The sequence below is a fragment of the Ursus arctos genome, unplaced genomic scaffold, assembly GCF_023065955.2.
Source record: "Ursus arctos isolate Adak ecotype North America unplaced genomic scaffold, UrsArc2.0 scaffold_5, whole genome shotgun sequence".
NCBI classification, from domain to species: domain Eukaryota; kingdom Metazoa; phylum Chordata; class Mammalia; order Carnivora; family Ursidae; genus Ursus; species Ursus arctos.
In genome coordinates this window covers 71,988,398-72,001,963 of record NW_026623067.1, presented here as the reverse complement: position 1 = coordinate 72,001,963, position 13,566 = coordinate 71,988,398, and the positions used below count along the sequence as shown (strand labels likewise).

At 34.9% G+C, this 13,566-nt stretch overlaps 1 protein-coding gene and 1 pseudogene across 1 annotated transcript in view; one reads left to right on the top strand and one right to left on the bottom strand.

The window, feature by feature from the left end:
• ADGRV1 (adhesion G protein-coupled receptor V1) overlaps positions 1-13,566 on the bottom strand; it is a 508,055-nt gene that overhangs the window by 408,264 nt on the left and 86,225 nt on the right. The window contains exons 23-27 of the mRNA XM_026498632.4: positions 8,994-9,174; positions 7,874-8,076; positions 5,107-5,236; positions 1,790-1,870; positions 266-405 (exon numbers count right to left, since the gene is read on the bottom strand). Of these exons, the coding sequence (XP_026354417.4) occupies positions 266-405; positions 1,790-1,870; positions 5,107-5,236; positions 7,874-8,076; positions 8,994-9,174 (735 nt within the window). The remainder of the gene's footprint in view (positions 1-265; positions 406-1,789; positions 1,871-5,106; positions 5,237-7,873; positions 8,077-8,993; positions 9,175-13,566) is intronic.
• On the top strand, positions 10,376-10,925 carry LOC113255110 (40S ribosomal protein S23-like; annotated as a pseudogene).

Here is a 13,566-nt window from a genome sequence, read left to right as displayed (position 1 = left end):
ATAAAATAATACTTATATGGCTCCACTATATTCCTTAAAGAGTCAGGATTCCTTAAAATCGTAAGACAAACTTTTATGCAAAACTACATACAAAGACAAAAGTCAAATCACTATTCAATTACCAATTTGTATTGTGTGTACCACTAGGTTCATTCCCTTCTATGTAAAAAAGGGGGAAAAAACCCATAAAGGATACCTTCATAACACAAAAAACAGTTTTAAAAGAACAGAAAGTGTCTAAGAGTGCAGGGAAAACCGTACTTACATTTAATGTGACAGTGCTGTACCCATCTTCCGGTTCAGTTCCACTGACAAAGAGTGACTCAGGGCTAAATTCAAATATACCATGAGCATGGTCAGAGGCTGCAATTGTCACTAGAATTTGCGAAGCCACTCCTAGACTGGCTGCATGAATAAGTTCCAACAAATAGCAAGAAAATGTTAATAAGTAATTTACAAACCAAAGGAAAAGCCAAGGAACAACTTTTTGAAAAGAGTTGTACCATTCACTGAGTACATTCTAATTTGTTTTAGAAAGAAAGGCAGACACAAATGGTTGCCACACATATTCATGCTTTTATGACCTTTCTCTATGTTGGCACCAATGTGATATACAAGTGCTGTATAAGCACTTGGGAGATGAATAAGGAAAACTTGTTCTTCTTTTTCTGCCCTCTGAAAGAGAACATTCTTCCACACAGAGTATATGAGGAAAGTCTCCCACGACCTTTGCTGACCTCAGAAGAACATGAGCCAAAATGACTCTTACCTTTATGAAACAGTTTCCCTATGATTTTCATCAATCTGACTGAATAGATTCCTGGTTTTTAATGTGTATTAGTTCTAGGCCTAATTTTTCATCACATTATGGCATTATAAATCTACCTCTCCTGGCCCCAAACACTCCAATCTTGTAACTAAAGAGGTGCCAATATCTACAGAAGTACTGAATTTTTTCCTAAGAAGTATGTTCAGGGTTTATGTTGTATTAACATATGCAGACAAGAAAATGAACAATTCCAAAACTAACAGAGTAATTAAATACAGTGGTTACATGAGGCATTGATGGAAGTTAGGAATGAGAGGGGTGCGAACATGAGTGCTAACCTTAAAATATAAAACCTGAAATTGTGATAAAGGAACATTTGAGGATTAGAAAAAGTTCTCCCTTGAGAAATAAGTATTCTATGCATTTTCTCCCAATACAAAAAAAAATATTTGAGGTAAAAAGCTTAATCATGCTTGCATAAGAATCTACTTCAAATGTATTCTCTTTTCAGTATTCCCTCCCACTGATTGGCAACTTATTCTCCCCATTTAATGCCTTTTTAATTTCTTTTTTCCCATCTGTTTTGATTAAATGCTACATATAAAGACTGCTGGTTCTTTTTGTAAATAAAATAAGCATGATGGATTTAACAGGAAAATACAAATGTTCTACTTCTCTCCTTTTAGGTATTCAAAGCTGTGCAAAATATTTTTCAAAAATCATTTTATGAATGATATTCAAGCAAAATTTCTATTACAGTTAGAATCAGGAAACTGTATTTGGTTCATACAGAGGAAAATCTGGGCTTTGGAAGCAGGCAAGAAGAAGAAGTTACCCTAACTGGGTAACTGTAACATGGAGAAAATAATACTTTATAAAATTGTTGCTATGGTTACTGAGTTAAAATACGTAAAGAACCTGCACATAGTAGGTGTAAATAATTGGTTAGTATTGTTGTCTCTAAAAAGAAAAGTTAAAATAAAATGTAGACTAGTAAAGGGCCTTGGAACAGCTGCTTACCATGCTTGTGAATAGTTGGAAGGAAGAATTCCATGTCCCCGTCACCACTACCACTGCCATCAACCCTAAAGAATTCAGTCACTTCACAAGGAGACACAGAGACACACCCACACAATACACATTGACACAATGAGAAAATGGAGAGCTCTTAAAACATATCCAGAGAAGAGAAAAATGTAGTAATATTCACCTAATGACACCCATTCTTCCACAGAAAATAAATTATTTGAAGTGGTTAAAAGTATAACATTGGGTTTTTTGGGGAAAGTATAACATTCATCAAGCTACCAATTTATTAAAAATTCATCCACAGCTTTAGGAAATACTCCATGTAAGTTGTAACAGGTATTTCCTATTTCTGTCAACTTAACCAGTTGTCTTTTTAAATCACTTACTTAAAGCAATGTAAATTGTTTCTAACATTTTAAATATTTTTAAAATATTTGTGGTTGTGCACAATCACAGAGTTAGGCCTATATGACTATGACTATGACAGAGTCACATTACTGCTCACCACGATCAACTCAAAATTAGGGAAATGCACCTAACATTTCCCTCCAGCCATACATTCAAATTCCCACTTTATTTACCATTCTCAGTCTTGATCACCCTTTTGCCAATGACATGGTAGAAAGAAACCTAGACAAGCAGTCTACAACAATCTGTTTCAGGCCTGGCTGTGAAAGATACCTGCGGTAAAACCTTCGGCAAGTCATTAAAACACTAGGTAACTCAGTTTTCTCACCTAAAAAATTGTTGCCTTTTACAGAACTGCTCTAAAGACCAAATAAATAATGTAAAAAATAAAGTACTTGGCAACGCATAAGGACTATGATAAAGAGAAAGTGATTTCACTTTCATTTCCAATATATCTTATACCCTGCCCATTAATTTACCAAAAGTTTGCAAAGACAGGAAGCGTAGTGATTGCAGCAATGGAAAAGAAGAGGAGTAAGAGAAGCAAGTCCACATCCAGACCCATGTGCTTCTACCAGTGTCCCTGATTGACATGCTAGTTTAAGATCTGCTCTGCTCTTCTTTTCTTCCCCTCAACATGACTAGGATACACCGTACATGAGAATTTATGGCACCCAAATCTAAAATCACCTTAGAGACTTAAGAGGAAAAATGAATTTTAAGGAATATCCAGTACATCCCTCATATTATCTACAAGTCATGAGAGAGGGTGAAGTTCAACACCAATGCACTCTGGCTAACATAAAACATCTATGCAGGTGGCTATCTTATGCAGAGTTGGTTTTATAGACAAAACAATATGGAATAACGGTTGCTCCCTTGACCCTCAAAAGAATTTAGCTCCTCACAATACTGCACTTTTTAGACACTCGCTACTATGACTTGGGGAGTAGAGCCAGTGTCTAGATTCCTTTACCTCCAATCCCAACTCACGAGGGGAAAATGAGATTCTCTGCCACTATTGCTTACTCAGAGTCTGCAAGATGGGTTTTCAACTGAATACTCATACAATGCATATTCCACAGATATGGGAAGAAGTTTCTACGTAAAATACCAAGTACCACTATGATCAGAAATATTATTTCTGAAGAATACTTAATGTTCCTTATTAATCAATAACGATCACTAACATTTTCTCTGTTACATAAGTATTGCTAACTACAAGTGATACAAAGAACAACTTTTCAAATGTTTTGTAGTGGCCCCTGATTAATGAAGTCATGTCATGAAAATATGATCTGGAGATACGAGGACTTGTCTCTGGAAGACAGACAAAGCTGGTATTTTTACATGCCATCCTCCAAACAGCCATCCAGCATATTTTTACTGCTTTAGACAGTCAACCAAGCTGTTTAATCATTTCCCTGGTTTGACCTCCTTTGCTTTCACCTGGGCTTTGGGAACACAGGAAAGGAAAATTTGGGGAAATTTTCCACACTTACTCCAAAGTCTCATTACATAGTAAAAGACAATTTTAATATTTCTGTTTTACTCAACCTCTCCCTTTGGATGGCTTATACAGTATTATAACTTCCTTCATTAAAACATGAAGATGATAATAACACAATAATACCAGATTTTGCAATGAAGAGACGGTCCTGCTGATACCTTACCAATTCTCAATTTCTTACACTTCTATAGGGACTATAGTACATATCACATGCATTCTATAACACCCCCAGCAGCATCTGAAAATCAAACACATTAATACTTCTGCAAAGAAACCTATATAAATAGTTCATCCAAATGGGATAAAGACTGTAAGTAGTGCCTCTTCAGTGCAGATGAGTTTTGCCATGAAATGAATTCTGACCCCAAAAATCTTTGAAAATTGGAGCTCTCAAATATCAAAATTGAGGATAAAGTACTATTGACTGTTTTATTGATAATCACCTCATAATAAATTATCTAAAATGGCTAGTTTTCACCTGGGCTACACCTGGAGATAGCTTTAAAGAAGCTACCATAAAAACTGAAAGAGGAAGAAAGGAGAGATGTGATTTTAGGGGCGGCTACTATGAATGACAACTGTAATTTGGTGATTCAGGGGCTGCTTGGATGGCTCAGTCAGTCGGGTGTTCAGCTTTTGATTAAGGCTCAGGTAGTTATCTCAGGGTCATGAGATGGCGCCCACATGGGGTTCTGTGTTCAGCAAGTAGTCTGCTTGGGATTCTTTCATTCTCCCTCTCCCTCTGTCCCTCCCCTTGCTCACACAATCACTCTCTCTCTCAAATAAATAAATAAATCTTAAAGTTTATAAAAATAATAATTTGGTGATTCAGAACAATTATATTATTTCATTCTAAAAGCACATCTATTTCTGGGGTTCTTTTATATATATATATATAAAGCAATATTTTGTGCTACATAGAAACACATAATAGTAAATATATTTCTAAATTTAAAAAATAAAAAATAAAAGCACTCTACTTGGAAAAGACCAATGGGTAATAAAAGGGGGAAAAACAGCACAACAGGTGGTGTCCTTATAATAAACATTAGAAATATTAACTCAGAACAAACCAAGCCTCACAGCAAATTCTATGAAAATAAAACTATGAGCTAAAAATTAATTTCTAAAACTAATTTTCTAAATTACGTAGAGAGATGGAAATATTTTTTTCACCAAGAAAAGAAAGCGACTATCCAACAAAAACCGTCTATTATATATATCCCAAGTAATTATTAACCTTCAGGGTACTTTTTCCAAAGACTAGTAATTTACTCATTAAAAAAAAAAAAGTAACATTGATTCAAAGGATCATATTTCCTTAATAGAATCAACTATCCTCACTATGGATGAACAAGCAAATATTTGATATTTTGAGTCTCCAGCTTACCTCCTCCCTCCAAGTTCAATAACTCAACTTTAAACGATTTTTCCAATTCAGGGACAGTATTATCAGTGATGTTAACAGAAATGTACTTATATCTTTCTCCCGGTTGAAATTCTAAGGTACCAGCAACACTCTGAAATACAAATAAAAGATTTACCCATTAGATTATAATTATTGTATGTATTAATGTTCAAGATGAGAGTGTCTTCTATGTCCCAAATTATTACAAATACTGAAACAGAAGAACATAAGTAAAATATAAACCTTAAGTTTAAGTGAAAACACTTAAGTGGATATGAACAGTGTTTGATATAAATTCTAAATAAATATTCTCCGACTAAGTAAAGCAGATGGATTTTTATTTCTTACTTGCCTATTCATCATAAAAAGTAGTCAAGGCAAATGAGAAATCTGGATAGGAGACATCCACAAATTCCTAAATTAATTCAAATTAACAAAACTCTTGGCCAAGTATATTTAAAACTGGTCAAATCATATCACTGAGTAATGTAAATACTCAGTGCATAACAACAGCATTTTCACATTTTCATTCTGAGAATTTCTCCAAACAATAATAAATATCAGTCTACTGAGCATTAACGTTTTCTTGTTTATACGTGTAACTGCAATTCATAATATGGACCTCTCATCAGAAAAGTTCACATACTAGAGGAAAAACAAAAAGTTATTTAAGTTCGAAGTCTCAAGGCCCTTTTTTTCTCCCAACCTCATTACTCTTACATAAACATTATCCCCTCAAGTCATGAGAACATACTTAAAAGTTGTTTAAATTTTTCTAGTGTTAGCTTGTGTGGACAAACTGTATTTCATTCTCAGGAGCTATTAATGATCTTAAAGCTAAACTGAGATACCCAAGTACCGATTTACCTAACCGCTCATTTATTTACTTTCTTCAATATTTATCAAATGCACATCATGTACATGGTACCATTTTAGATGTTTGGGATTCAAAAACAGCCAAGACAAATCTCTAGCAAGATGGAGACCACACTGTAAAGAGTGTTAACCATGGTAATATAATAATTCGAATAGAATAAAAACTGCTATACAAGGCACATAGTAAGCTCAAGAAGGAAGGAATTTTGAATAGAGACCAATCATCAATGGACTAATTCTACGAGTCTTAACAACAGAAATGATATTTGACTGTCTTAGGAAACCATCTTAACTTGACCTTAGTAATATCCTACACATCAAGCCATTTCCTCTTCCAGAAATATGTTCTTCTCTGGTATTCCATGATATCACACTCTCCATTTTTCCTTACCTTTCTAGCCCATCCTTTTTAGCGTTCTCTGTTTATTTTAACAGTTTCCTTACAACCTCTAAAAACTGCTGTTCATCAGGCTCTGTTTAGGCTTTCTAGACAAGGCTACCATGCACTTAGGCTTCAAATATTATTTATACATTCCCAACTTCCAAATTCCTATCTCTGACCTCTGATTCCAGATTTAAATCTTAAAGCCTATTTCTAAGTTTTCTTATAATTTCTGTCAGAATTTTTAATTCATGATTTTCCCTTAAAAAATCTATGCCTTATTCAATCCTCTCCACAGTACTAAATGATATGGCAGCAAGTTGTTTATGTCAGGAACTAGGGAGTCACTTCTGACATGCTCTTCTGCCTTATCCTTTAAACTAAACAACCTTCAAATCCTGCATTTTCACTTGGGCACATTTCTTGAGCCCATCTACTTCTTCACATCTACACCATTACCTACCTAGTCCAAGATTCTAACACCTTTTGCCTTGTTCTACAAAATGGACTCCTTACTGATCTTTTCGCATCCAGTGCCTCTATCTTCCAATCCATTCTCCCCAATTCAGACTACTGATCTTTTATAAATACATAATACCTTTCAATTACTTCACCTTGTTTTTAAAATACAAGGCACAAATGTAGCGTGATCTCTAAGGCCTAGAAAGATCCAGTCCCCACATACCTTATCTTTCATCACAACACCTAGCTCTCCACACTCCAGAAACTCTGGTCTTCTTTTTGCTCCTCATTAGGACCATTTAACCATATTACCCATGCCATTTTACCAGTCTCAAGTAGTTCTTTCCCCCTTCATTTAGTTTACTAGTTTTCTTCTCCTTAAACTTCAGAGCTCAGCATAGGTATCACTCCCCTAAGAAAGACCTCCTCAACTATGTCAATACCCACCTCTCTCCCAGAGCACCAACCTTGAACATTTCTATAACTGTAATTATCTCCTCTTAATGATAAGGAAACTGAGGTTAGGAAGATTTGAGCTCCCAAGGACACCCATTTAGAAGACCACTTTAAATCCAGTGTGGTCCAGTTCAAAATCCCAAGTTTCTGTTTGCTGGTACCACACTGCTTCTCACTTGGAGAAAAATATAATTAAAATTGAAAAGACATGGATATATAATTTCTTTACAAATTTGGTCCTGCTTGATGGATTCAGACATGAGGATTTAAAATGTGTAAGAAACATAAATATATCTGATCAAAACCTGTAACATTAAAATAAATAATACAAATGAAAACTATGGCAAATATAGGGTATAAGAGGAATCATCAGTACGGTAGCTACTTAGGTGTCAGGCCTGAAGTACTTTAATTTCTAGAAATGAAAAAGCCTAGAGAGCCATCATGCTTATTTTCCCTATTGAGCATGTCCTGGGACTAGTGCAAGTCCCTTCCAGTCACTAGTCCTCCAAGAGAAGGACTGAGACTCTCTGACAAGCGCACATACCATTTCCAAAGGATTAAGAAATTTACCTGGTAGTCCTCAGGACTGAATGCTGTCAGTGGCACTGTTCGAAATTCCGCCAGAACCCTCCCTAGCAGTCCTTGTGCCCGGACAACCAATAGCCTCACTTCTCCATCTTCCTCCTGCACAATGACGTGTGGAATACTGCTTGCAGGCAGGGTCATCGTGTCCTCGGGCTCGGGGGGCAGCCCTGTGGAGAACTGAAGCAAGCCTGCAGGACACAAAGAGAAGGAGGACCTTCTAGCCCCAGTTATCCATGGAAGAACTCCTTATTCATTCAAAACAATCTTGCACAATTATTTTGATCACCAGAATAAAATTCCAAGGGTTTTCATTTAGAAAGACTTCAGTGAAGATTTGATTAACATACTTTTGACACAGACTATGTCAATAAGTTTTCAAAATGTTAAAAGTTAAAATGATAATCTTTCTTGTCTCTACTCAAAAAATCTCATATTTGAATCTCTAGAATTCATTCTTGGACTTAGAGCAGAACATTATCAATGCCACACTAAAGGATGTGCAACACATTTAAGAAAAATTTAACTAAGAAAATCAGAGTTGAAGAGCCTCTTAGGTTTCCTACACAGATCTTTCAATAGTTGTTCTTGTTTTTTTCCTACAAAAGAACTATTAATTTTCAATGTAGAAAAACAGTCTCAATTTATTAGGACAGACATCTGTAATAATTCCTTAATTAAGAAAATTATCACTTCGCAGCACAAAAAGAAATTTATATAAACAGACAGTGATAACTCCACTTCCTGAAGCTTGACAAAATATAAATTAGAAAGTACTTCAGTTAGTTAGGGGTAACATATCACAAAAGGATAATTTTTTAAATAAAAAAAATTTTGAAAGCCATGAAGAGAAATACTTTTCTTCATTTTAAATAATCCTGTATGTACTTTTCAAAATATATTTTTTAAACTTCAGAAATTGATCTTTATATTTTCTTTTATAAACAATGTCCCTCATAGTGGCAGCTTAGAATTTCAAGAGCCTAGAAGTTAGAGTGCCCGAAGAAGTTCTATTTCAATCACTTGCAAAAAGTCCCTTAAGAAGTTCTTAACTAGAGCAAGTACACCCAGAGAAGAGAGGATTATTTTTGAAAAAGGACTTGGTTACCATATGGATGATCACTAGCTTTGATGGTGATATCTGTTGTTTCCTTTTCGGGATCTATGCTTGCACCACTGGTGGGGGTTGAACCTAGCTTTCCATCTCCAGGAACTGCAGAAACCAGCGTCACACGGAAATACTCATTAAGCTCAGGAATATCATCATCAAGAACATATATATTCAGGACCTATAAACGTAAAAATCCAGAGGCATGAAGCAATGAGCCATACAGAAATTACTTACCACTTACCAGAAGAAAATAAAATAGCCAATTAAGTTATATTTAATTGAAGTTACTATTTAATATGATCCATTTCTTAAACATTAAAACACAGACAGAGAGAGAGAGAGAGAGAGAGAAAGAGAAAGACCAAAGAAATTAATTATTTAAACAATAATGGGTGCTGAGCAGTAACATTCTCAGTCTCAAAATATCATATTCATTTGATGTATTGAGGTATCAGTGTAATGACATACTGATGTATCAATGTAGTATCATATATTGCTTGTACCAAAGACAGTGGTATTACCAACCTCAGGGTACAGAGTTCTTAAATAAGGAACTGCATGTTATCTGATGGGATGTGGTGGGGCAGTGGGAAAGGGCAACATATACATGTCTAGTTCCTGCCTAAGGAATGCCTGACATACTCAGTAGCAACATTTTAGAAAAGAGATTCACAATGGACCTTGAAGGTCTGGTACAGCAATCCTTCCAAAAATTAGCAATAACTCAGCCATGCCCCACAAAATTTAAGTCAAAATTTGAAGTGAAAAGCAATTGCCCCTTCCTTTATTAACAGAATAAGCATATTTTGACACCTACAATGTGGTTAGAAATGGCTCCAATTGTTAAGAGGCTCACAGTCTATTGTAGGAGAGAGAGATCTATGAAGAAAACATTTAAAATGCTACTTAGTTGGTATGTTGTCTAGTTCTGAATCACAAAATACAGTTATTACAGTGTTCAAATAATATATTGCACATATTTAAAATGTTATAAGATTTAAAATAAAGAAAGATAAAAGAAAGAAAGAAGAAATGTCATGAGAGTTATGTATAAAGTAAACAGACAAAAAAAAAAAGAACCAATTCTACCCACTAAAATTTTTACAACAGACAGGTTCTAAGCAAGTCTTAATGTATTAGTTGTGATTGTAAATAAAAATGGGAAGGGCATTCCAAGTAAATGGAACAACACTTGTAAAGGCACACAGCGCTTGAAAGAATAAGGCATACAAGGAACTGCGATTAGACTGCCACGTCTGGAGCAGGAGGTAAGGCTAGATAAATAATCAGGAGTTGTATCACAGGGACCTTTCATGCTACCATTAAAAACAAAAAAAAAAAAAATTGACTCTTTAGCTCAGGCCCATGACACCACCAAGATGGGCAAGTGTTGCAGTCTTCATACAGCCAAGAAGCTCCACAGCCATTTACGAGATCAGAAGTGCCATAATAAACAGTACAAGAAAGTCCATTTGGGCATAGTCTTGAAGGCCAACACTTTTAGAGGTGCTTCCCATGCAAAGGGAATTATGTTGGAAAAAAGGGTGGAAGCCAAACAGCCAAACTGTGCCATCAGGAATTATGTCAGGGTCCAGCTGATCAAGAATGGAAAAAATCACAGCCTTTGTACCCAATGATGGTTGTTTGAATTTTATTGATATAAGTGCTTTAGTCTATTGTAGTTTCTGTTCCTGAAAGAGTTTCTCCCAGTTTTTTATATGATGAACAGGTATTTTTAGTGATTGCCGCTGACACCAGAAGTAAACTGCTGACTTTGTTCCAGGAAAATGATGGAGTTCTGATTGCTGGATTTGGTTGCAAAGGTCATGCTCTGGTGACATTCCTGGAGTTTGCTTTAAGATTGCCAAAGTAGCCAATGTCTCTCTTTTGGTCTTATATGAAGGCAAGAAGGAAAGACGAGGATCATAAATTTGATGGTGAAAACATGACAGTAATAAATTTTCTTATGCCAAAAAAAAAAAATGGACTTTATTCCATAGACAGTGGAGCGAAACTGAAGAATCATAAGCAGGAAATTGACAAAATGAGAATTTTGTCTTAGAATAAGTACCACGGCAGAATATAAACAGAGTGGACAGGGCAAGAAAGGATGCTAGGAGTTGAGCTAGGAGGTGACTGACCAGAAATAATGAGATTCTGAACTAATGCAGTAACAGTGGAGATAAAGAAAAATAGATGGATTTGAGATTTGTTCTGGAGAGAGAAGACCCAGACCCCGATGATTCACTTAGTATAGCAAGTGAGAGACAGAAAGGAATGAAGGGTGACTTCCTGGTTTCTCCCAGAAAGGAGCATGACAAAAGTTTGACAATAAACTAACTCCAAATGCAATCTCCAAAGTACTAGTCATTGCGCCTAAAAGCATTTGGAGAACTTTTTTTTTAAATGTCGTTTTTCTAGAGTTTGACGTAGTAGGTCTGAGGTGGAATCTGAATTTAGTTTTAATGTTCATTTTTATCAAAATTTTAAATAAGAAAGTAATGTATGGCACAGCCAATATACTCAGAGGGGAAGTGCAAAAATGACACCTACTACCTAAATCATGTCAGTGTTCTTGAACAAAAGGGAACAATATTTATTCTGAAGATTTAAAATGTCTTGCGCCTAGAAAGCAAGCTAACAAATGTTGCTCTGAAAAGTAACACCAAAACATCAAGACGTACATTAAAAATAAAGCAGCAAATATTTTTAAAGGGTTGAAGCATACCAAAGTACTCATTCATTTTAGTGAAATGAAGACCCTATCAAGGTATAAATAAATGTATTTTACATGGTAACTCAATAAACAAACAAAAAAATTTACCTTTACTTTATGTTACTATATGTTATATGCTCTATTTTCTATTCTTTCTATTCTAAATAAATAAATATTTAATAAATACAAAAACATTTTAAACTATGGTATTTACCTAAATCATAACTTGATTTCATAACTAATGGGCCATTTAAAAAAAAACTTGAAAAACACATTTCCAACGTACTTTCCTGTACTTTAGAAAAACACATACACACATACACCCCACAAACACTTTCCAGACTCCCTTGCAGCTAGGTTTTCAGATACGATTTAAATATATTCAGTTAGTTGCACTCCCCAGATATCTGGAAGGCAGCAGCGAAGTGGAGTCTACCTTACCACTGTCTGTGCTAGAAAGCACAATTGTGGAACCCTAGTGACATCTCAGCACCCTGCCACTGGCTAAGTAAGATGGAGAGGTTGGTGTAGACCTAGCAGACATGGTATTATAAACCAACCCCACTGTTCAATGTTATTATTTTGCTTTCAAGGTCAATTATTTTTTAAAGAAATTTAAAATCAAATGATAGAAGGAAATATTTTAAATAAATCTTGACAAGAGTATATATAACAATTTTCCTGACCAAAATGTAATTTTTATCTCTTCCAAAATGGGTATGAATCCACTTTATAAAACAATGGTTTCAGGTTATATTTTCATTTCATAGTTGGTAAATTTCCCAAGGGAAAATTTGTGGGATCAGCCCTATTTTCCAAATAGAAACATTAAAAGAGGACCACATACTATCATCATAACTTAATTAAAAAAAAAAAAAAGAACACTTTCAATCCAGAGAAGTGGTGAAAAAGGCAGCATCAGATTAAAATAGTCCTTTACACCGAATAATTTTAGCCTTATGAAAACTTGCTAGTTTTCCTAATTTTCCTCATTTTACCAAAGACCAGTAAAATATTTATCATGCATCTATCTGCAGAGAAATTTTGTTATAAACTATTTAGTCTCCTTCCTGCAAATTATAGAGATTTGATCATTCTTCTTTAGTATTAACTCTTTAAATTTGTCTTCTCTCAATTTTATCTTTTTCATCCAATTAATTCCTAAATCCCTTAGAAATTTTCTTAAAGATTATATTTGCAAGCATTAAGCTATTTTCTACTTATTACTGATGACATATAAGCTATTTACATTTTTAATGAAAAATTATACTGATGTGAATACGCTAACATGATAGACTAAAAGAATGTTTTAAAACAATTCTGATAGAGGACACAGTCTCATCCTGATTTCACTTGCAAGAAGTGCCACTTATTTCTGGACACTTATTCAGAAATGGGATGATGGTTCACAGAAAGTTTTGATAAAATTGGAGATCACTTGTACTTTCAAAACAAAGAGAAATTACTTCACTTTTCCACATTTAGAAATAAAGTTGAGATTATAGTTACAAGAATTTCTCAGTGGCTGATTAGAAAGCAAAGTACCATTAAGAACTGCAGCTTCCCATTGTATCAATAATAACAAAAAACCTACAACAGCAAACCTTCAAGCCATGCCATTTTTATTGTATTGGGATTAAAGATAGATAAAACTGTAATACACATTGTTCAGAAATCCTGTTTTTCTTTTACATAAATAAATACAAAACAGGTTCCGTTAGTTAAGCATCTACCTTTGGCTCAGGTCATGATCTTGGGGTCCTTGGATCAAGACCCGCATCGAGCTCCCTGCTCAGTGGGGAGTCTGTTTCCCCTTCTCCCTGTGCCCCTACCCCCCACCCCCAGCATGCTCAC